The sequence below is a fragment of the Mauremys reevesii genome, linkage group 7 (genome assembly GCF_016161935.1).
Source record: "Mauremys reevesii isolate NIE-2019 linkage group 7, ASM1616193v1, whole genome shotgun sequence".
NCBI lineage: Eukaryota > Metazoa > Chordata > Testudines > Geoemydidae > Mauremys > Mauremys reevesii.
The window spans coordinates 1,604,245-1,625,101 of NC_052629.1; the positions used below are offsets into that span (position 1 = coordinate 1,604,245).

The following is a 20,857-nucleotide window of genomic DNA, read 5'->3' on the forward strand; positions in this document are numbered from 1 at the left end:
CCGAGAGACTAGGGGCCATGCCCGCGGTCACGGGGTAAGGCTCCGGCAGAGCACAGCACAGGATCTGGCTCTCCTGGGCCCCAGGCTGCCCACCCACAGGTGCCCAGGGGCATTTCTCCGCAGCTCCAGGCCTGCTGCCTTCCTCCTGCCTTGAGTTTGCACCAAGTTCCTTCGGTTCCTGGCCAATCCCTTGGCTCGTCTCCGTCCCTGGGCCAGGAACAGGCTCTGGCCTGATGGGCGATGGGATTTTCTGGGTTGCCTCTGACTCAGCCCCGCTCCATGTGGCTGCTCTGCCCCCACTCCCCACTGGGGAGCCAAATGGTGCTGAAGGGAGCTTCACCATCAGCGCTGCTGCCTCCTTCATCTCCTGGGCCTTGGCTAGCCTGGAATATCCTGCTCAGACGCGGCCCAGCCCGGGAGAGGGACCCCGAGGGCATCGTCACCCCCCACACTCGGGCTAATTTCTGCATATCACCGAGAAGTGAGAGTGTGTGTCCTGGGTCCGGTCCCAGGGCTGCCTCCTCCCTGCCTGTGCCCTGCTGCTTCCTCGCGCAGAGCCCAGGGGGCGATGCAGCCTTACACCAGCGGGGATCTGGCCCGTTACACCAATGGGGCGATGCAGCTTTACACCGGTGGGGTCTGGCCCATTGACTCCAATGGAGCGATGCAGCTTTACACCAGTGGGGTCAGGCCCATTAACACCAATGGGGCGATGCAGCTTTACACCGGTGGGGTCTGGCCCATTGACGCCAATGGGGCGATGCAGCGTTACACCAGTGGGGATCTGGCCCATTGACTCCAATGGAGCGATGCAGCTTTACACCAGTGGGGATCTGGCCCATTAACGCCAATGGGGCGATGCAGCGTTACACCAGTGGGGATCTGGGCCATTGACTCCAATGGGGCGATGCAGCGTTACACCAGTGGGGATCTGGGCCATTGACTCCAATGGGGCGATGCAGCGTTACACCAGTGGGGATCTGGCCCATTGACTCCAATGGAGCGATGCAGCTTTACACCAGTGGGGATCTGGCCCATTGACTCCAATGGAGCGATGCAGCTTTACACCAGTGGGGATCTGGCCCGTTACACCAGCACTGGGGCAGGGCTGGCCTGAGCGGGGGGTGCGCAGCCAAATCCAAGGGTCCCTCATGTGAACGCAGCTCCCCTTGGCTAAGTAACCGCGCCGGCCCGGGGCGGGGCCCAACTCCCGTTGCTGCCGGCCCGGGGCGGGGCCCAACTCCCCCTGCTGCCGGCCCGGGGTGCTCCCAGGTGCAGTTTCTGCACCTCTCTGGCTGCAGGGCAGTGCACGGGAGCGGGCAGGGGCCTATTTTACTACATTACCGGGGGGGTCGGGGCACTGGCTGGGGGTCAGAGCACTGTCCAGGGTCCCATGCCCAGGGGGATAAGGGCTCTGGCTGGGGTCGGGGTGCTGGCCGGGTCCCATGCCCAGGGGTTGGGGTGCTGACTGGGGGTCCCATGCCCAGGGGTCAGGCGCTGACTGGGGCTCGGGGTGCTGGCCGGGGGTCCCGTGCCCAGGGGTCGGGCGCTGCCTGGGGGTCGGGTGCTGACTGGGGGTCCCATGCCCAGGGGTCGGGCGCTGGCTGGGGATCGGGGTGCTGACTGGGGTCCCATGCCCGGGGTCGGGCGCTGACTGGGGGTCCCATGCCCAGGGGGTCGGGGTGCTGGCTGGGGATCGGGGTGCTGGCCAGGGGTCCCATGTCCACGGGGGTCGGGGCGCTGCCTGGGGTCGGGTGCTGACTGGGGGTCCTATGCCCGGGGTCGGGGCGCTGGCTGGGGATCGGGTGCTGACTGGGGTCCCATGCCCAGGGGTCGGGTGCTGACTGGGGTTCCCATGCCCAGGGGATCAGGGTGCTGGCCGGGGTCAGGGGCGCTGCCCGGGTCGGGGTGCTGACTGGGAGGGGTCCCATGCCCAGGGGGTCGGGCGCTGACTGGGCGGGGCCCATGCTCAGGGGTCGGGGCACTGGCTGGGGATCGGGTGCTGGCCGGGGTCCCATGCTCAGGGGTCGGGCGCTGACCAGGGGTCCCATGCCCGGGGATCGGGGTGCTGGCCGGGGGTCCCATGCCCAGGGGGGTCGGGACGCTGACTGGGGGGGGTCCCGTGCCCAGGGGGGTCAGGGCGCTGACTGGGGTCCCGTGCCCAGGGGTCGGGCGCTGGCTGGGGATCGGGCGCTGGCCGGGGTCCCATGCCCAGGGGTTGGGGCGCTGCCCGGGTCGGGCGCTGACTGGGGGTCCCATGCCCAGGGGTCGGTGCACTGACTGGGGGTCCCATGCCCGGAGGGTCGGGCGCTGCCCAGGGGGTCGGGGCGCTGACAGGGGGGGTCCCGTGCCCGGGGGGTCGGGGCGCTGACTGGGGGGGTCCCATGCCCAGGGGGATCGGGGCGCTGGCTGCGGGGTCCCATGCCCAGGGGTCGGGGCGCTGCCCGGGGTCGGGGCGCTGACTGGGGGCAGCCTGGGGGCCGCAGCCCGTGTGCCCTGGGCTGCCCCAGCACCACGAGCCCCGGCCCGGTGGTCCCGACTCCCGAGCCCAGGTCGCCGCGCCCCGAGCGCTGAGCCGGGCAGGGGTCGGGCTGTGCCCGGCGTGGGGCAGGTCCCTGGGCTGGAGCCGCCCCCCGGGGCCGCCCGGCAGCGCCGCAGCCCCCAGCCCGGTTCCCGGCAGCGCCGCGAGGCTCCGCGCAGGTGAGTGCGGGACCCGGCGCCCCGGGCTGGCGGTGCCGGATAGACCGGGAGGGCGCCCCAGCACGCGGCACAGGCAGGTGGGGTGCGCGGGGCACCTCGATAGGTGCGGGGTCGGGGCTCACCCCAGCAGCAAGGGGGCTGGGGCTGTGTGTGGGGGGTGAACGCTGGCAGTAGGGGTTGGAGGGAGGGTGCGCGCCAGAAGCACAGGGGCTGGGGCTGTGTGTGTGGGGTGAACGCTGGCAGTAGGAGGGGTGGGGTGAACGCTGGCAGTAGGAGGTTGGAGGGAGGGGTGCGCCCCAGAAGCACAGGGGCTGTGGCTGTGTGTGTGGGGTGAACGCTGGCAGTAGGGGTTGGAGGGAGGGGTGCGCCCCAGAAGCACAGGGGCTGGGGCTGTGTGTGTGGGGTGAACACTGGCAGTAGGGGGGTTGGAGGGAGGGGGGTGCGCCCCAGAAGCACAGGGGCTGGGGCTGTGGGGAGTGAACGCTGGCAGTAGGGGTTGGAGGAGTGGGGTGCACCCCAGAAGCACAGGGGCTGGGGCTGTCTGTGTGGGGTGAACGCTGGCAGTAGGAGGGGTGGGGGTGAATGCTGGCAGTAGGGGGGTTGGAGGGAGGGGGGTGTGCCCCAGAAGCACAGGGGGCTGGGGCTGTGTGTGGGGGGTGAACGCTGGCAGTAGGGGTTGGAGGGAGGGGTGCGCCCCAGAAGCACAGGGGCAGGGGCTGTGTGTGGGGGTGAACGCTGGCAGTAGGGGTTGGAGGGAGGGGGTGCGCCCCAGAAGCACAGGGGTTGGGGCTGTGTGTGGGGTGAACGCTGGCAGTAGGGGTTGGAGGGAGGGGGGGTGCGCCCCAGAAGCACAGGGGCAGGGGCTGTGTGTGGGGTGAACGCTGGCAGTAGGGGTTGGAGGAGGGGTGCGCCCCAGAAGCACAGGGGCAGGGGCTGTGGGGAGTGAACGCTGGCAGTAGGGGTTGGAGGGAGGGGGTGCGCGCCAGAAGCACAGGGGGCTGGGGCTGTGTGTGTGGGGTGAACGCTGGCAGTAGGAGGGGTGGGGGGTGAACGCTGGCAGTAGGAGGGTTGGAGGGAGGGGGGTGCGCCCCAGAAGCACAGGGGGCTGTGGCTGTGTGTGTGGGGTGAACGCTGGCAGTAGGGGGGTTGGAGGGAGGGGGGGTGCGCCCCAGAAGCACAGGGGGCTGGGGCTGTGTGTGTGGGGTGAACACTGGCAGTAGGGGGGTTGGAGGGAGGGGGGTGCACCCCAGAAGCACAGGGGGCTGGGGCTGTGGGAGTGAACGCTGGCAGTAGGGGTTGGAGGAGTGGGGTGCACCCCAGAAGCACAGGGGCTGGGGCTGTCTGTGGGGTGAACGCTGGCAGTAGGAGGGGTGGGGGTGAATGCTGGCAGTAGGGGTTGGAGGAGGGTGTGCCCCAGAAGCACAGGGGCTGGGGCTGTGTGTGGGGTGAACGCTGGCAGTAGGGGTTGGAGGGAGGGTGCGCCCCAGAAGCACAGGGGCAGGGGCTGTGTGTGGGGGTGAACGCTGGCAGTAGGGGTTGGAGGGAGGGGTGCGCCCCAGAAGCACAGGGGCTGGGGCTGTGTGGGGTGAACGCTGGCAGTAGGGGTTGGAGGGAGGGTGCGCCCCAGAAGCACAGGGGCAGGGGCTGTGTGTGGGGTGAACGCTGGCAGTAGGGGTTGGAGGGAGGGGTGTGCCCCAGAAGCACAGGGGCTGGGGCTGTGTGTGGGGTGAACGCTGGCAGTAGGAGGTTGGAGGGAGGGTGTGCCCCAGAAGCATAGGGGCTGGGGCTGTGTGTGTGGGGTGAACGCTGGCAGTAGGGGTTGGAGGGAGGGTGCGCCCCAGAAGCATAGGGGCTGGGGCTGTGTGTATGGGGTGAATGCTGGCAGTAGGGGTTGGAGGGAGGGGGGGGTGCGCCCCAGAAGCACAGGGGGCTGGGGCTGTGTGTGTGGGGTGAATGCTGGCAGTAGGGGGAAATGGAGGGAGAGGAGAGGGTGTGCCCCAGCAGCCCCTCCGTCTGCCCCATGGGGAAGGGCCCTCTGCCCCAGGCAGCTCCTTGCAGAGCAGCTTCCTAGGAAGTCCTTCCCCCCGCTAGCCCGTGGAGGTGCTGCGGGGTCCCCGCTTGGCCGTTTAGGGAGCCCTGAGTATCCAGGCTCCCCCAGTCGGGATGTGCCAAGGGACAACGTGGCCTGTGCCCTCCCTGCAGCAGGAAAGGGGCAGAGCTGGCTCCGTGGGTGGCCCCTGGGGACCTGTGCTCAGCCCCACCTCCAGCAGCTCAGGGTAGGGCTGCTTTGCGAACCCAGGTGTGTTCTGGCCCCGCTAGCAGCGCAGACCCAGCAGCGCGGCCTGCAGCCTGTGGGGCACAAGGCCAAGCCTGCAGGGCAGCCAGGGGTGGATTGGGGCCGCTAACCCAGATGCCGCGTTAGCTGCCCCGTGCCAAGCACACACCTGGCGTTAGCGTGGGCGGGCAGGCCTCTGCCCCCTCGCCCTGGGAGCAGCTGCAGCCAAGGGGGGGACGCTATGTTTCCCGGACACTTCCTGCCCCCGGCAAGGACACGGCGTGGATGGCACTGTGGGGCTGAGCCAGGGCCCAGGGACAGCGCTCCCTGCTGGGGAAGCTGCCAGGGGAGCCGCTCGCCGCTCGCCGCGGGGCTGTGCCATGCGCTGGGACCTGGGGCTGAGCCCGCTGACGGGAGCTGGGTGGTCAGACCTGCCCCTCCAGCTGGTGTCTGCCCCAGCAAGTGGGTTGTGCAGGCGTCTGCTGGGGCTGGCTGAACTGAGCCCCCGCCCCAGTGTCCTCACCCAGCTGCTCCTCCCCCGGCCATGGCGACGCCAGGGGGTGCAGCCCTGCAGCCTCCCTCTCCCCCTTTGTTCCCACCTCCCGGTCGGGTTTTGTCCCGGCTGCCTGGCTCTAGGGCTGATCACTCGGAGCTGCTGCTGCTCTGACGCCCTTCCCCTCGGGATCCTGCCACAGCCGCCTTCTGCGGGGCACCCAGACAGGCGAGTGGATGGCGCCTGCCGCCCGCCCCCTGACATTGAGAGACAGCGAGGGCTAGTGGGCAGAGCTGGGGCCCTGAGTCCTCTTCCCAGCCCTGCCACTGCCTCCCTCAGCAGGGGGAGCGGCCAGTGTCTGGGAGGGCTGGGACGGGATGGTGGGCGGGGTGAAGCCATCTAACCCCCCCCGGGGCCCCTTGGGGCCCCTCTGCAGGGGGGGAGACAAACCATGACAGCTCATTGCTTTCCCTCCAGGGGCCGAGGAGTCAGGCTGAACCAGGAGAAACCTGCCCCGAATCCCGCGCCTTCCCAGCATTCCCTGCGCTACCCCCTTTGCAGAGGCAGGACTCAGCACTCGGCTGAGGGGGTCGGATTCTGAAGCTGCTTCGGCAGTTCTCTTGGCCCAGCTCCTTGGTGAGGCCCCCCGGCAGCCTGGATGGCCCCGAGCTCCAGCCCGAACGGCTCTGAGCCCCTGGGTGCTGGGGCCAGTGAGTGCCTGGGGTACCTGACTGCTCAGAACCGGTCGGCCCGGAACAGCATGGCGGGGGCCCACGTGACCCAGCCAGACCCCCAGCACCTCCTGATCAGCGCCCAGCAGCAGGAGCCCGCCTACGTGGCCATCCCCGTCACCGTCTTCTACAGCCTGCTCTTCGTCTCCGGGCTCCTGGCCAACGGGCTGAGCGTGCTGACGCTGCTGCGGAGCGGGCGCATGAGGGCAAGCGCCGTGCGCTTCTACCTGCTAAGCCTGGCCACAGCCGACGTGCTGATGCTGCTCACCGTGCCGGTGACCCTGTACCGCTACTTCTGGCAGTACTATCCCTGGGCGCTGAGCGACGCCGTCTGCAAACTCTACTTCATGGCCCGCCAGCTGTGCTGCGCCACCACCAGCTGGACCATCGTCGCCTTCACCACGGAGCGCTACGTGGCCATCTGCCACCCCATGTGGGCCATCACCGGCCTGCGGCAGTCGCGCATGGCCCACCTGCTGGCGCTCATTTGGCTGCTGGCCCTCGTGAGCTCGGCGCCCCTCACCTTGGTCTACGGGCAGGCGTCGGCCTGCATCCTGGACTACACCTCCACCCGCCGGGAGAAGAGTGTCTTCCTCTCCACCGTCTGCGAGATGCTGGAGCCCGAGCCCTACGCCATCTACAAGAGCATCATTGAAGCGCGCAGTGTCCTCTGCTTCCTGCTCCCGCTGGCCGCCATCGTCACCTTCCACCTCCTCATCTTCCGCCACCTCAGCCAGACCCGCCGGCAGCGGGAGGAGATGGGGCTGACCCAGCCCTGCTCAGGGGGCTTCTCCGTGCAGGTCAACCAGCCGCCCGGGAGCATGCCTCCATCAGAGAGGAAGGCCCGGCACCTCATGGGTGAGTGACAGCCTCTGAACGGCGCTCAGTGCTGTCCCAGGGCCCTGCAGCATTTCCCTGAGGCAGGGCAGGGTCTTCAGCCCATTTCACAGGTGGGAAGGGGGAAGACCCAACGCTTCCATACGTGGCCTCTCATCCCCAGTTCTAAGAGGCCATCTCTGAACACCTGGGGCCTGATTCTCAGAGCTGCTGCACACTGGGAGCCCCTGGTCAGCGTGAATGCTCGGCACCTCTGAAATCCAGGCCCCAGCTGGCTCAGACCGAGTCCCAAACTCAGAGGCCACCGGTCTGGTGGGCCTGGGATGCGCCGGTGCGGCTGGGGCAGTCCAGCGAGGCTGGGACAGTCTGGTGGGCCTGGGACAATGTGGGGGCCTGGGAGGGTATCCTGCACCTCCTCCAGCCCCTTTGAAAATCTAAACTGGTTTTGAGACTCGTTTTAATCAGTAAAATAAATAATTTGTATTAACGAACTGGAGGAGTGAAAAGCTGCATAAATCCGACTGCCACATCCAATATCCAGGGTGCACCTAGGAGTTAAGCAACCCCAGCGCGGGGAGAGAACGCCAACCCCATACATGCTCCTAGCAGAGTCATCCTGACAGCTTCAGCCGCTGACGCGCCGTTCCCATCTGCCCAGCAGGAAGTGCAGTCCTGACACTGCTATTCTTAGTGCTGTGGCATGAACGGCGCAGGCCTCCGTCGGGATCAGGCCCATTGGACCCGGCTCTGTACAGACGCAGGGAGCCGTGCTCCCTGCCCCAGGAGCTCACAGTCCATGTGCAAAGCCCAACGTACCAGCGCCTCTGGAACAAACAGACCGTCCTGGCTACGCGGTTAGTCAGACCCCTCCAGAAGGCTGAGCAGATGTCTCTGACTCCTTCCATCCACGCGCTCCATTCCTGGGTTCTGCTCTGCAGGTGGCTGGCGCACTCAGCGCCCTGCCCGCTACTGGGGATTGCCAATTCCCCCGAGCTCCCTTTGCAGGCAGGAATTCCTGCAGCCACGAAAGGAGTCGGGTCCGGCAGCAGCCTCTGTGCCGAGCACAGGGAACACTCTCTATGCGAACGCTCCCTTGTCGGTGGGCTCATCCCTCCTGGAGGCCGGAGCTGAGCGAAACCACACGGTCCAGTCCCCTCCCAGCCCTGTCTACTTCCCACATGGCCTTGCCCAGCCCATCCATAACCACGGCCCTGTGGCCCGTGCGGCATGTTAGACCTAAATGATTCAATAGGGACCCTGGAACCAGAATTAAGGGGCTCTGCTCCCCCAGCCCTCTCTCCCTTGCTGCCCCTACTGCCCAGCCCAGTGCAATCTGTACAGCAAGCCCGATCAGCTGGTTACTCAATCCATTCATTGTACGCTGCCCCAGGATTTTCACTGCGCTGCAGGTTTCTGTGTGGTGGTAAGCAACAGGGAGGTCTGGGGTATCTGGGCAAGGCTGGGGGGGCATTTGGCACTGAGGGAAGGTGTGAGAGTTGATTTGGGGGGTTGGCGCACAGGAGGCAGCTGAGGATCGCAGTGCTGGGAGGGGTTGCATCTCCCCATCCTGCCCTCAGCTGGGCAGGGCAAGAGGTGACATTAAATGTGGAGGAGGAAGGCTGACTTCCTCATTCCCCATCCCAGGAAACTGACTGCAACTCACGGCCCCTGAGCCCGTATCAGAACATCAGAACGGCCAGCCTGGGTCAGGCCAATGGTCCATCTAGCCCAGTGTCCTGCTTCACAGTGCTCAGTGCCAGACACTTCAGAGGAAATGAACAGAACAGGCCAATGATCAGGTGATCCATCTCCTGTTGTCCACTTCCAGCTTCTGGCAGTCAGAGGCTTGGGATTGTGGCCCTGGCCATCTTTGCTAATAGCCATTGATGGACCTCGCCTCCAGGAACTGATCTAGTTCTTTTCTGAACCTAGTTACACTTTTGGCCTTCACAACACCCCTGGCAAGGAGTGCGCCAGGCCGACGGTGCTTTGTGTGAAGAAATACTCTGCGTGTGTTTGCTTTAGACCTGCTACCTGTTCATTTCCTGGGGTGATCTCGGGTCCGAGGGGTAAATAACACTTCCCTACTCGCTTCCTCCACACCACTCATGATGAACAGTCCCAGTCTTTTTAATCTTTTCTTACGGAAGCTGTTCCATCCCCCTGACCATGTCTGTTCCCCTTTTCTGTACTTTTCCCAATTCTAATATATCTTTTTAGAGATAGAGCCACCAGAACTGCATTCACGGTGTGAGCGTGTCATAGATTTATAGAGAGACATTGTGATATTTTCTTTGTTATTATCTCTCTCTTTCCTAATGGCTCCTAACATTCGGTTAGGTTGTTTGACTGCCACTGCACATTAGCAGATGTTTTCAGAGACATATCCACAGCAACTCCAAGATCTCTTTCTTGAGTGGTAACAGCTAATTTAGACCCCATTGTATCATATGTATAGTTGGGATGATGTTTTCCAATGTGCATTACTTGGCACTTATCAATTTGAATTTCAACTGTCATTTTGTTGCCAAGTCACCCAGTTTTGCGAGATCCCTTTGTAACTCTTCACAGTCAGTTTAGGGCTTAACTATATGAGTAATTTTGTATCATCTGCAAATTTTGTCACCTCACTGTTCATCCCCTTTTCCAGATCATTTATGAATAGGTGGAACAGCTCTGGTCCCTGAACAGATCTTTGGGGACTCCTTTCCCCACATCTGTCCACTGTGAAAACTGACCATTTATTCCTACCCTTTGTTTCCTATCTTTTAACCAGTCACTGATCCGTGAGAGGTACCTTCCCTCTTATCCCATGACTACTTACCTTGCTTAAGCGCCTTTGGGGAGGGACCTTGCCAAAGGTTTTCTGAAAGTCTAAGTACACTATACCTAGGGCCCTACCAAATTCACGGTCCATTTTGTCAATTTCACGGTCATAGGATTTAAAAAATCATAAATGTCATAATTTCAGCTATTTACATCCGAAATTTCATGGTGTTGTAATTGCAGGCGGCCTGACCCAAAAAGGAATTGTGGGAGGGGTCGCAAGGTTATTGCAGGGAGAGTTGAGGTATTGCCACCCTTACTTCTGTGCTGCTGCTGGCGGTGGCGCTGCCTTCAGAGCTGGGCAGCTGGAGAGCGGTGGCTGCTGCTGGCCGGGATCCCAGCTCTGAAGGCAGAGCCACCGCCAGCAGCAGCGCAGAAGTCAGGGTGGCCTGGTATGGTATTGCCACCCTTACTTAACATAACAGTCCAGAGTCCAGTCTGCCGGCAGCTGGATGGGTTTATTGGGGCTAAACAATCAAGCATATTTCGAAGCTCTTTACACAGTCGGGCTATCGCTATACGCCGGGAGAGTTTCCTCTTTCCATCCCCCAACTACTGTTCTATACGCCACTAGAACCCCCTCCTTCTCCGCACGCCAGTGGAGCTCCCTCTTCCAGGCAAACTGAATGAGACTTGTAGGGCCCCTCCCCTGGTACCACCATGGTGATGTTCCGTTCTGGGGAGCCTGGGGGTGACGAGACCACCTCTTTTGTACCTGGTGGGAGGGGCAAGGAGCGGGGTTACTTGTGGCGTGGTCACTTTTTTTCAGACTTTGCATCTTCTTTTAACACCTTCCTGCTGCTCCATTAGCCCCTCATCTTCTCTTGTTACTGAAAGGCCAGGCTACCTGCTGGAGGGCAAGTCGTGCAGCCTTGTGCTTTCACTTACATTCTCTTGCTTGCTTATTTAGCTTGTTTAAAAGCAAGGCCAGAAGCAAGATTATTATTGTTTAGTTTTTATTTTATTTACTTCATATTTTTCTAACAATCACCAGCAAGATGGTTGAGTGTGGAGGCTTAAAATCTCCAGGAAGCCCTCAAGATGAAATCCAGGAAACATAAAAAACATTTTCAGAGTAATCTCTCTGCCCATTAGCACTTGGCTGATTTCTGTCGATTTACATCCCATTTTCCTACTTCTAAAATGTTTTTCTCTTCCCTGTTTCTACATGACATAGTGACAATACCTATACAGAAAGCATTGTCACATGTACAAAAGAAATACTGAAAAAACAGGGAAATTAAACCGTCTTTCTGATCTCTCTGTTACAGCAAGCTGAGGTGTTAACTGCGACTAGAGCAGGTTAAAAATATTCAAGTGGAGATGTGATTTTGAAGTTCATCGTGATGAACAAGGTGTAATTTTTCTCTTCCAGAGCTGTGGTTTCAGGCTCTTTGCAGACTCAGGCAGGTGTCACTGTGTTGGTCACAGTTGGGTCCCTTTTGAAAGTTTTCTTTGAAACCAAAAAGGCAGAAATAGACTTTTTAAAAATGAAATCTGACTTTGGGGGTGCAACTGTGCATCAGGTTCTAAAAGAGGGACAGTGCTATGGTCATTCCATGGCTGCAGAATCCCATTATGCAAGGAGCCCTGTGCAATGCGGCTGGGCATGAATCTCTCTCCTCTCTTCCATGCAGGTGCTGTGGTGGCTGCGTTTTTCTTTTGCAACTTCCCCGACACGGCGTCATCCCTGATGCACATTTACATTCACAGCTGGAGCACCAGCGTCCTGGTGCTCTACACCTGGCTGAAGACCTACCTCTCACTGCCTCTCTGGTACCTCAACAGTGCCCTGGACCCCCTCCTCTTCTGCATCTCCTCAGCCTCCTTCCGCACCGCCTGCCGCGAAAGTCTCCCCCCACTCCTGCCCTGGATCAGCAAGAAACTGCAAGGCTCCTGTGTCAGGTCAGGAGGGCAAGCGCCCAGGGCTGGAAGATCTTTGTGGACCTTAAATTCCACCAAAGGGGAGCCAAGCAAATCCTCCAGAGACTCTCAGCGCAGTGAGCCACAGCTCCTCTCCTGTGGGAAGAGAGCGGGCCCATGAGCCTCACCCGGCGCAAACCCAGCCTGTGCATAATAGAGAAAGCCGTGCACTATTCACAATGTCCTGGCACAGTCATGTGAGAGACAGCCTGGGGCACATGCATTCGTGCTTGCACACTTTCCCCTCCCTGTGGGTGCTAGGGGACCAAGTGGAAGCTTACTGCAGCAGGGATTGCAGCTGGTGTAACAGCTGACTAGCTAGCAGTTCCGCTGTTCAGTTGTTGCTCTTGTGTGGAAATCCGTTGCTGAGTTGTTTGTGGCGTGTTTGCTGTGGTGAGGCGCTTCGGTCACTATTGTGGTGCATGGCTCAGTCTGTGTGGCACAGTGTAGGCTTTGTACCTGCTTGAAGTCTAGTTGTGTATTCTCTTGGTGCTGGGCGGGCTAATATTTGGAGGGCCTTTGCAACAGGAGAAAGGAACAGACTTTGTGGAGGGCTAGGGCTCCCTCCCTCCTTCTCCAGTTAGGGTGTCCCCCAACCTCAGTTTGATCAGGTTTCCTTCGTTCCAAGAACGGATGCAAGATACGGATACGAATCCCAAAATCCTTTGGGACATGGAGTCAACTCCACAAAATAGCACAGAATCCCAGAGCAAACCCTGAGCTCCTTACGCTGCTACCTCCCAGTCCTTACTCAGACACAACTCCCACTGGAGCCTGGAGCCGGTATTTCCATGTAGGAGAGAATGGATCCCGAAGCCAAAACCCCGGCTACACAATGACAAGCTGGGCCTGGAGTCTCTGGCACAGTTCCTGGATTCTGCATGGCTCTGAGGCAGCAGGTGGGAAATTTGGCAGGAGTTTAATTTTAATTAAAAATAGAGTTTTTAAATTAAATCTGAAAGTGCACAATCCAATCAGCAGTGTCCTCTGAGTTATTCTGATATTACATGCCATTTATTTGATGCTGTCCCACACACGTTTGCAGTGAGAACGCGTAACTCATCGGAGTGGCCAGGGGAGCTGCAGGCGCATTTGAGAGAGACGCACAAACACTGGGGCTTTTGGGGCTTTTGAGGGTAGTGAAGAGGCAGCTGGAGATGGTGAGACTGCACATTAGCTAAACGATCGGCAGTGAAATAGTTACAAATATTGACATTTAAATAGTCTTTGGCATTAACACCCCGTGCGATGATGATGGAGCAGCCTGCCTTTCTCGGCCTGCTGCTTCTTGACCAAAACGCGGCTTCACTTCACCTGGCTCATGATTTCAAGGTTACCTGTACAACCAGAAGAGAGCTTGAGACCTTGTTGTTTGAAGTGGAGGCTGAGATTGAGGAACACAGTTCTGTGGCAGGGATGGATCCTGTGGCAAATCCCATGGGCACAGAATACAAGGTCATATCCACATGATTTTTTTTTTCTTAATATTTCAGCTTACTAGGGTCAGCGGTTAGACTTCAGTGGGGGTTTCCCTGAGTGAGGTCTGAGAAAAAACGCAGGATCTTATCAGGATCTGGCCTAATAACAGAGTTGTGTCTGTCTGTATTGAGGGCTGTAAGTCAGAATAGCAGCTTCTTGTTGCATGTCACGCTTCTGCTTCGGCAGCCCAAAATCAGGTTAGTTTCTTTCTGGCACAATGCATTGCAAACTGCTGCTTAATCCTCTGCCCACTCTCCTCATTCACTCATTTCTCTTTCCCAGATGGTTTTATTTTCCCAGATGCATCAGCTGCATTTATCCAAGTTGAATCTCATCTGTAATTCCCTGCCAATGTTTCTAACATATGTGACCTTTTGTACAATTTCTCTGTCCTCCATGGCGGATGCAGCTTCTCTCAGTTTTGCATCATCTGGAGATTTTATCACGACTCGCTCCCTTTTTCAGCTCATTTAAATAAGATAAGATGAGACCTACCACCCCAGCATGGGGCACCTCACTAGACTCACCTCCAAGTCAGTCCATTGCCATGGTCATTTTATGGCTCTATTGTTGTCCGTTATTTGTCGAGCAGTTTCTAGTCTATGTGACTATGCTCCTATCCGAGACAGCTGGAATTATTTATTTTAATATGATTTTGTGAATCACCATATCAGGTGCTTTATTAAGGCCAGAAACATGACACCTGCTGTGTTCTTTGTCCAAAGATTGTCCATTCTGTCAAAAAAAAACAACCCAGGTTTTTGGCATGACTTGTTCTTCCTACACCTCCAGTGTTGTTTATTGCTCATGTTCTGTCAGGCTCTAGGAGCCCGCTTTGTAAAGGTGGTGAGGTTTACGGATCACTGAATCCAACTGGTGATGTGGGTGTTCAGCACCTCTGAAAACCAGTGCTTAAATGTTGCAAGCCAGATTATCACCCTGAAAACTGCATAGCGGGGTCTCTCCACATGCAGACCTCTGCCTGCTTAGGTGGACGTTTGTATGTGTGTTGTCTCTGTGGCATGTTGTGACGCAGTAGGGAGCGGGGTGGACTGACCTGGGAATGTCCTCTGGTTTTACTGGGACTGTCTGCATGGGGGATGGGAGGGCAGGGGGAGACTTTACTTGAGCCTGTAACCTGAGCTGGGAGGTGCACGGGGCCAGGTGACACCTTAGCCTGGGAAACTGGACAAAGGCTGGAGGAGGAGCCGGGGAGAGGGGGGAATGAGATGGCTGCAGCGGAGTTTCAGTTTTGGGCTGGCTGGGGAATCGGAGGGAACCCCAAGGCTGGGGTCTAAGATCCCAACCCCCCAGAAGGACCTGACTAACGGGTTCTGTTTATGCCTACAAGCTCTAGTTTGGACTGTGTTCCTGTTGTCTAATAAACCTTCTGTTCTGCTGTCTGGCTGAGAGTCACGGTGACTCGCAGGAAGCCAGGGGTGCAGGGCCTTGTCTCCTCCCAAACTCTGTGACGCATGTTCCTCCCTTTCTCCTGCAAGGGAGCTGTGCAGGTTGGGAGGGAGTGGATTCTGGCTGGGCCAGTCATGGAGGTAATCAACATGAGCTAAGGGGACCCCGGAGCGAAGGGCCCAGTTTCCTCAGCAGGGGAACCAAGCCACCTCGGCAGGAATGCTAAAGGCACTCAGTGAGTTCCAGCTCCCTCGCTGCTCTCCCCTGCATCACCTAGGCCAGTGGTTCTCAAACTTTTTTTCCACGGACCACTTGAAAATTGCTGAGGGTCTTGGCGGACCACTTAATGATCGTTCCAAATGTTGTTTGTACTGTTAGCTACCTGTTGTAAAATGCTTTGGATAAAAGCGCTATATAAAAAAACCGTAATAATAATTAACATATCTTTGTTCTACAAATAAAAGCACACAGTCTTACCTTTCTAATGGGATGGATGTGCCCTCTCTCCCCCTCCACGGCAGCCCAACAGATGGGGCTGGGAAGGATGGGGGGAGTCTCTCTGTCTCTCCCCTGCAGTGGCAGCTCCCGAGCTGGGGCTGAGAAGGAGCGGGGTTCCTCCCCCACCACAGCAGCCACAGAGCAGAGGCTGGGAAGGGGAGGGGGGTCTCTCTCCCCAGCAGCCACAGCCCTGGAGCTGGGGAAAGTCGCCTCTTTCTCTGGCTGCTGGAGCCCTGCATGTCCCAAATTTCCTCCACCCCCTCTTCTCACCCCACTGCCCCCTCCCACCTACCCCTCTATTCCCCCAAGGCCACCACCTCACCTTACATGTGTATCTTCTCCAGGGTCCAGGCACCGAATTAATGGAGCCACGCCTGCACAGCTCCACTTACTACGTGGGTGGCCCCTCATTCCCTGGGGCGCGCACCTTAGAGGGAACTCTCCGCGGACCACCTGAATGGAGCTCGTGGACCACAGTTTAAGAACCTCTGACTCAGGCTAATGGGAGAATGGGTCCCACAGTGACTTCTCCTCTTACTGCTGATCCCCTGGTTTTACAGTCGTTATCCTCCCCAGCCAGACTCTCCTTTCAGTTACTAAGTGAACTGGGAATGAAGTCAGGCCATGCTGGGCTCTGTTACACCCGTGTAAATCTGGAAGAACTGCCTTGAGGTCAGTGGAACCGCTCTGCAGTTATGTGGGTGTAACAGCAGGGGGTGGCCCCAGGATAACGAAGCGGGGGGTGGGGGTTGGCTCCCCAGGAGGCCGGGGGTACGAGCAGTGTCTGAGATCTGGCTCTGACGGGGACTGTGGTTTGGGCAAGCCCTGCGCCCGGCCCCTGGCTGTGCAATGGGGATAAGGACCCCGACCCCCTTTGGAGGGGCCCTGGCCTGCCCAGCGACTGAGGGGGGGGCCCTGAGGTACCCCCCTGCCCCTGGCCACGTCCCCACTGCCTCAGCCTGGGCAGCTGTTAACCCCTGACCCCGCCCCGCACTGCTGCCTTCCCCCACCCCCTCCTCAGGCAGGGTCTGCTCCGCCCCCCAACCCGGCTACCCCACCCCGGGGCGTGTCCTCAGCCTGGGGGCGGGGCCTCCGGATCCCCTCCCACCCAGGAAAACTACAGCCCCCAGGATCCTTTGCGCACCCGGCGGCCCCGCCCGGCCAGCGCGCGGGTCGGCTGTTGATTATTCGAACAGGCCAATCGGGTTGCAGGGGCTGGGGTCCGGCAGGCCAATGGGGAGGCGGAGCGGCCGGTATGAGATGGCGGCGGGGAGCCGAGGAGCCGCTGAGCGGCGGGGCGGCAGGTAGGTGCGAGCCCGGGTCCGGTCCGGTCCGGTCCGGTCCAACCCCCCGGCCCCGGGCTGCCGCTGCCTGTCTCCGCGGGGGGAGGGGCGGGAAAGACTCTTCACCCCCCAATGGCCGCCGGGGCCGCTCCCCAGCACCGGCCATCGCCGCCCGCGCGGGGTCTCGGCCGAGCCCCGGGGCCCACAGCGCGGCCTGGCCGGACAGCGGCCCCGGGGCTGGGTGCCCTAGTACCCGCCGCGCCCTGCTCGGCCCTGGGGGGCCCTGCCTCGCAGCCTGCGCTGAGCGGCGGCTCTGCAGGGGCCGCGCCGCGAGCTGCCCGCCGAGCCTCCCTCCGCGTCCCCCGGCAAGAGAACAGCGCAGGGGCTCGCTCCTGCGGCGCAGCCAGCGGCCGCTCGGGGCTGGGAGTAGCGCGGCAAAGAGCGTGTCCGCACCGGCACAGCCCTGCTGCTAACGCTGGGTGGTGTGGACAGGCCTCTGAGCGCTTTCCCCAAGCCCCAGGAAGAGCCCTGCGGGGCTGGCAAGCTTGTCTGTGGCCAGCACCTTCCTCCAGTAAACCAGCGCTTCCAGGGGTAGCTCAGCTCCTCTGGGGGTTTGCCTGGTGTTATAACAGGCTCCATGAAACACTAGCAAAGTCAGTACGAGCTGAAACTTCACACCGACAATAGCTTGTTCATACTCTTCTATATACTGAAATGGAAGTACAGTATTTATAGTCCAAACAATTTGTTTTATAATTGCATGGTAAAAATGAGACTCAGCCATGGTTCAGTAAGGGTGTGCTGTGCCACTTCTGGGTTTCAGGGTCTGATATTGTAAGCAAGTAGTTTTTTAAGTGGGGCGACACTTTAGGTATGCAAGACAAATCAGACTCCTCACATGGGTACAGTAGTCTGGAAGGGCTGAGAACCACTGCAGTAAAATTCATTCACCCCCCTGGTGTCTCTCATATCCTGAGACCAATACGGTTACACTAACCCTGTGTACACATGCTTACTAAGAGACAGCCCCTGTCCCAGAGAGCTCATAGGCTAAACCAGTGGTCTCCAAACTATTTTGATCGTGCACCCCTGTCAGTAAAAAAATTTGAGCATGCACCCCCAATATATGTATATTTATTTATGTATAAATTATATACATGTACTAATATTATGCATATTATAAAACACAAAATAGAAATTAAAAAGATGAGATAAAGATGAAATACTTTTTTTTAAAAGAAAATGTTTTTATTAATGGTACAAAAAACCTTTTTGCTCTCACAAAAAAATTATTAAAGCAGGGCCCTGGCCGGCTGCTCTAAAGCCCCTTTCGGAATGTGGCCCTGCAGGTATGGGCTGGAGCACTCAGGAGGAGCAGGGGCAGGGGCTGCCAGAGAGAAGCGGCGCTTTCCCCTTCAGAGCTCCTCTCCAGCTGGCTTTGAAGGGGAAAGCACCGCTGCCCCTGCTCCTCCATGGGCCCGAGGACTCAGGGCTGCATTCCAAAAGGGGCTTTAGAGCTGCAGGCCAGGGCCCCGGGGCCCCCTTAGCCCAGGGCCTTGCAGCCCCTAAAGCCCCTGCGTTCCGGGTGGCCCTGCCTGGCCCGGGGTGGGGGGCAGCTTCTTCGCTCGCTCCCTCCTCCGCCCGCCCTTTTTTCTTTTTCCCTCCAGTGGTGCTCCTCCTGCCATGCCCCCCAATGGATCGTCTTGCACACCATGCGCGCACCCCACTTTGGAGACCACTGGTCTAAACAGCCAAGCCAAAGGGAGGGAAGTGCAATCGCTATCCCTATTTGAGGGGGAAACTGAGGCAAGGGGCGTTTAGGTGAGTGGCACGTGGGTCTGCTGGAAGCTTGTGGCAAAGCTCCTGCCTCCTGTTCAGTGCATCTTGTCTCTCTGAAAATGCCTTATCTGAGGGCAATCTAGATATCACTTGCCCCCCACCCTGGGCAGTGACACTTACTTAAAATCTAGTATCAGAGGGGAGCCGTGTTAGTCTGGATCTGTAAAAAGCAACAAAGGGTCCTGTGGCACCTTATAGACTAACAGATGTATTGGAGCATGAGCTTTCGTGGGTGAATCCCCACTTCGTATTCAGTAAATACTGAAAAAAAATCAGTTGCTTTTTACTTAAAATCTAGTATGGAGACAGACTTACTTCAAAAAAACCCACAACATATTCCTGTCCTGTTGGGCAACCCTCCAGAGCCAAGCCCCAGCAGGGTTCTTTCTGCAGTTATTTATACGATGGCATGTTACGCCCCCTCCTGCTCTTATCCAGGGCTTTGTTGGGCTTGGACAGTAGGATCCTTGTTCTTCTGCACTCCAGTACATTGTCTGCTCACAAGAGGGGGTGGGGGAGCATTACTTGCCCACACAATCCAAAGCAGCATCTAGGTACCTCTGTTTACCAGCCTAGCCAGTGTCCTTGTTCCAGTGATCATGTCCATGGCAGTGTGTAAAATGTCACCCCATGTTGTTCATGTTGTCTTTGAACTGGTTGTGTGTGTCCGTCTGTCACGGAGAGTGCGGGAGTCAGGGTCCTGCACCCCCAGCTTCCTGCGATTCACAGTAACTCTCAGCCAGCCAGTAAAGCAGAAGGTTTATTTAGACGACAGGAACACAGTCCAGCACAGGTCTTGCAGGCACAGATAACAGGATCCCCCCTGTTAGGTCCATCTTGGGGCCCCAGGAGCCCCACAGCCCCCATTGGGGAATCAGAGCCCTGTCTGTGCTTCCCTTCTTTCCCCAGCCAGCTCCAGTCTGCCCAGCCCCCTCCGGCCCCTCCTCTCTGCTCAGCTTCTTTCCCGGGCCAGGAGGTCACCTGACCCCTTTGTCTCCAACACCTCTGGTTGCACCTTCACAGGGGAGGTGCCCAGGCCATCAGTTGCTAGGAGACAGAGTGTCAGGCATTCGGTTGCACTGGCCTTTTGCTTTGCTAGATACTTAAGAACTGCACACAGCATTCCCAGCCCCCAGTACGAACAGTCCCACTTCGTCACACCGTCCATCCGTCCGTCCAGAGGTGCTAGTCGGGAATTGAATCCACATTGGGCTGGGCACTATGTGTGCAGGAAATAACAAGCCTTTACCCCAAAAAGCTTACAGTCTAAGCTAGAGGGTCCCCAAAGTGTGGGGTGCACCCTCTAGGGGGGCATGGAGGAATGTCTGGGGGGTGCAGCGGAGCCCAGGCAACCCTGCCCAGAGGCAGGGAGGGAGCATCACAAAGCCCTCCCTGCTCTGCTCTGGTCCTGCCCCTAGCTGTGTCCCCAGTCCTGGCCTTGGTGTGGTTCTGCTTCTGTCCCCACACCAGCCTCAGCTGCTGCTGGTGGCTCTATTCCCGGCCTGGGACCAATGCTGGGGGCAAGCAGGGACCAGAGGCGCACCTGGCCGCTGCCTGGCTGCAGCTCTGCTCCCACTCCTGCCCCCACCTCCAGCCTCGGCCCCGGTTGTGGCCGGGAGCCTCGGCCACTTTACCTCTGTTCCTCCTTCTCCTCTTCCCCCTCCCCCCCCTCGAGCTGCAACCCCTGCTGTGGGGACAGGGACGAATAAATAAATGTGTTAGTCTCTAAGGTGCCACAAGCACTCCTGTTCTTTTTGCGGATACAGACTGACACGGCTGCTACTCTGAAACCGGACGAATAAGTGGCAGAGGGAGTTTTTAGGACAGCTGATCTAAGCATATATCCAGTGGGGGAAACAAATGCGGGGAGGGCAGGGCAGCACACTGAAATGGCTGTTTGATGTTTTAAGTAGCAGTCACACTGAAGTCCACCAAGGCTTGGTGATATGACATATTTGGCCCCCATTGCTCCATTCCTGGCTGTAGCTGGGTGTCAGACACTTCTCCCTCCTTAGCAAATAGCCCTGGATTTTTTTTTTCAGCGGGTTCAGGCAGCTTTCTCTTAGTTACTTTGGAACCTATTCTCATTTGGTTCCTTCTCTCACCTCTGACTTTGGCTTCAGGAGATGGGTCTCTTTGCCTGTCACTCCCATTCTGTTGCTTTCAGGCATTGTCCTTTCTGTGATGCCCTTGCATAGAGCCAGTGTGATGTTATGAGTGTAATATAATATTTCATTGAAAGGTGACAGGGCCAGAAGGAGTTAATTACCTCCCAGACTGACCTGCCCCATGGCCGAACTTTAGAGACTGGTTAGAAAGATCTGTAAATGAACAGAGCTTTGAAATGCAGCCCGCGTTGTTAGAGGTAGAAGGGGAGGTGCTTGCTCAGGTCTTGGGATGTCAGCAAACAAGTCTTGTCTATTGCTATAGCTTTGATTCAAAGATCAAAAAAGGAATATTAACATTTAGGAAGACACTTGAGTGAAATAGTATTATTGTCTGTGTGTCTCTTTGAAGGTTGTGGTAACCTGTATCTGAACTATTTAATGGCTAAATTACCCTG

The 20,857-nt window shown here is 58.5% G+C and overlaps 2 protein-coding genes across 5 annotated transcripts in view; both read left to right on the top strand.

Moving 5' to 3' along the window:
- Window positions 1–2,671: 2,671 nt before the first annotated feature.
- On the top strand, window positions 2,672–15,952 carry LOC120409104 (neurotensin receptor type 1-like). 2 transcript variants are annotated; one of them, XR_005601124.1, is made up of 4 exons: window positions 2,672–2,700; window positions 5,946–7,057; window positions 11,500–12,684; window positions 15,517–15,952. XR_005601124.1 is itself a non-coding variant. In XM_039546552.1 (3 exons), the coding sequence occupies exons 2-3, from the start codon at window positions 6,127–6,129 to the stop codon at window positions 11,904–11,906; spliced, it is 1,338 nt and encodes a 445-aa protein (XP_039402486.1). In that variant the 5' UTR covers window positions 2,672–2,700; window positions 5,946–6,126; the 3' UTR covers window positions 11,907–12,759. The 2 variants fall into 2 exon arrangements, 1 of the variants encoding a protein (XP_039402486.1); XM_039546552.1 differs by lacking the exon at window positions 15,517–15,952 and having other exon boundaries at window positions 11,500–12,759.
- Window positions 15,953–16,366: 414 nt separating this feature from the next.
- ARHGAP19 (Rho GTPase activating protein 19) overlaps window positions 16,367–20,857 on the top strand; it is a 49,285-nt gene continuing 44,794 nt past the window's right edge. Inside the window, exon 1 of one of the 3 annotated variants that reach the window (XM_039482786.1) lies at window positions 16,367–16,476. In XM_039482786.1, the coding sequence (XP_039338720.1) occupies window positions 16,428–16,476 (49 nt within the window). In that variant the 5' untranslated portion in view covers window positions 16,367–16,427. The remainder of the gene's footprint in view (window positions 16,477–20,857) is intronic. The other 2 variants (XM_039482784.1, XM_039482785.1) reach the window with 2 other exon arrangements.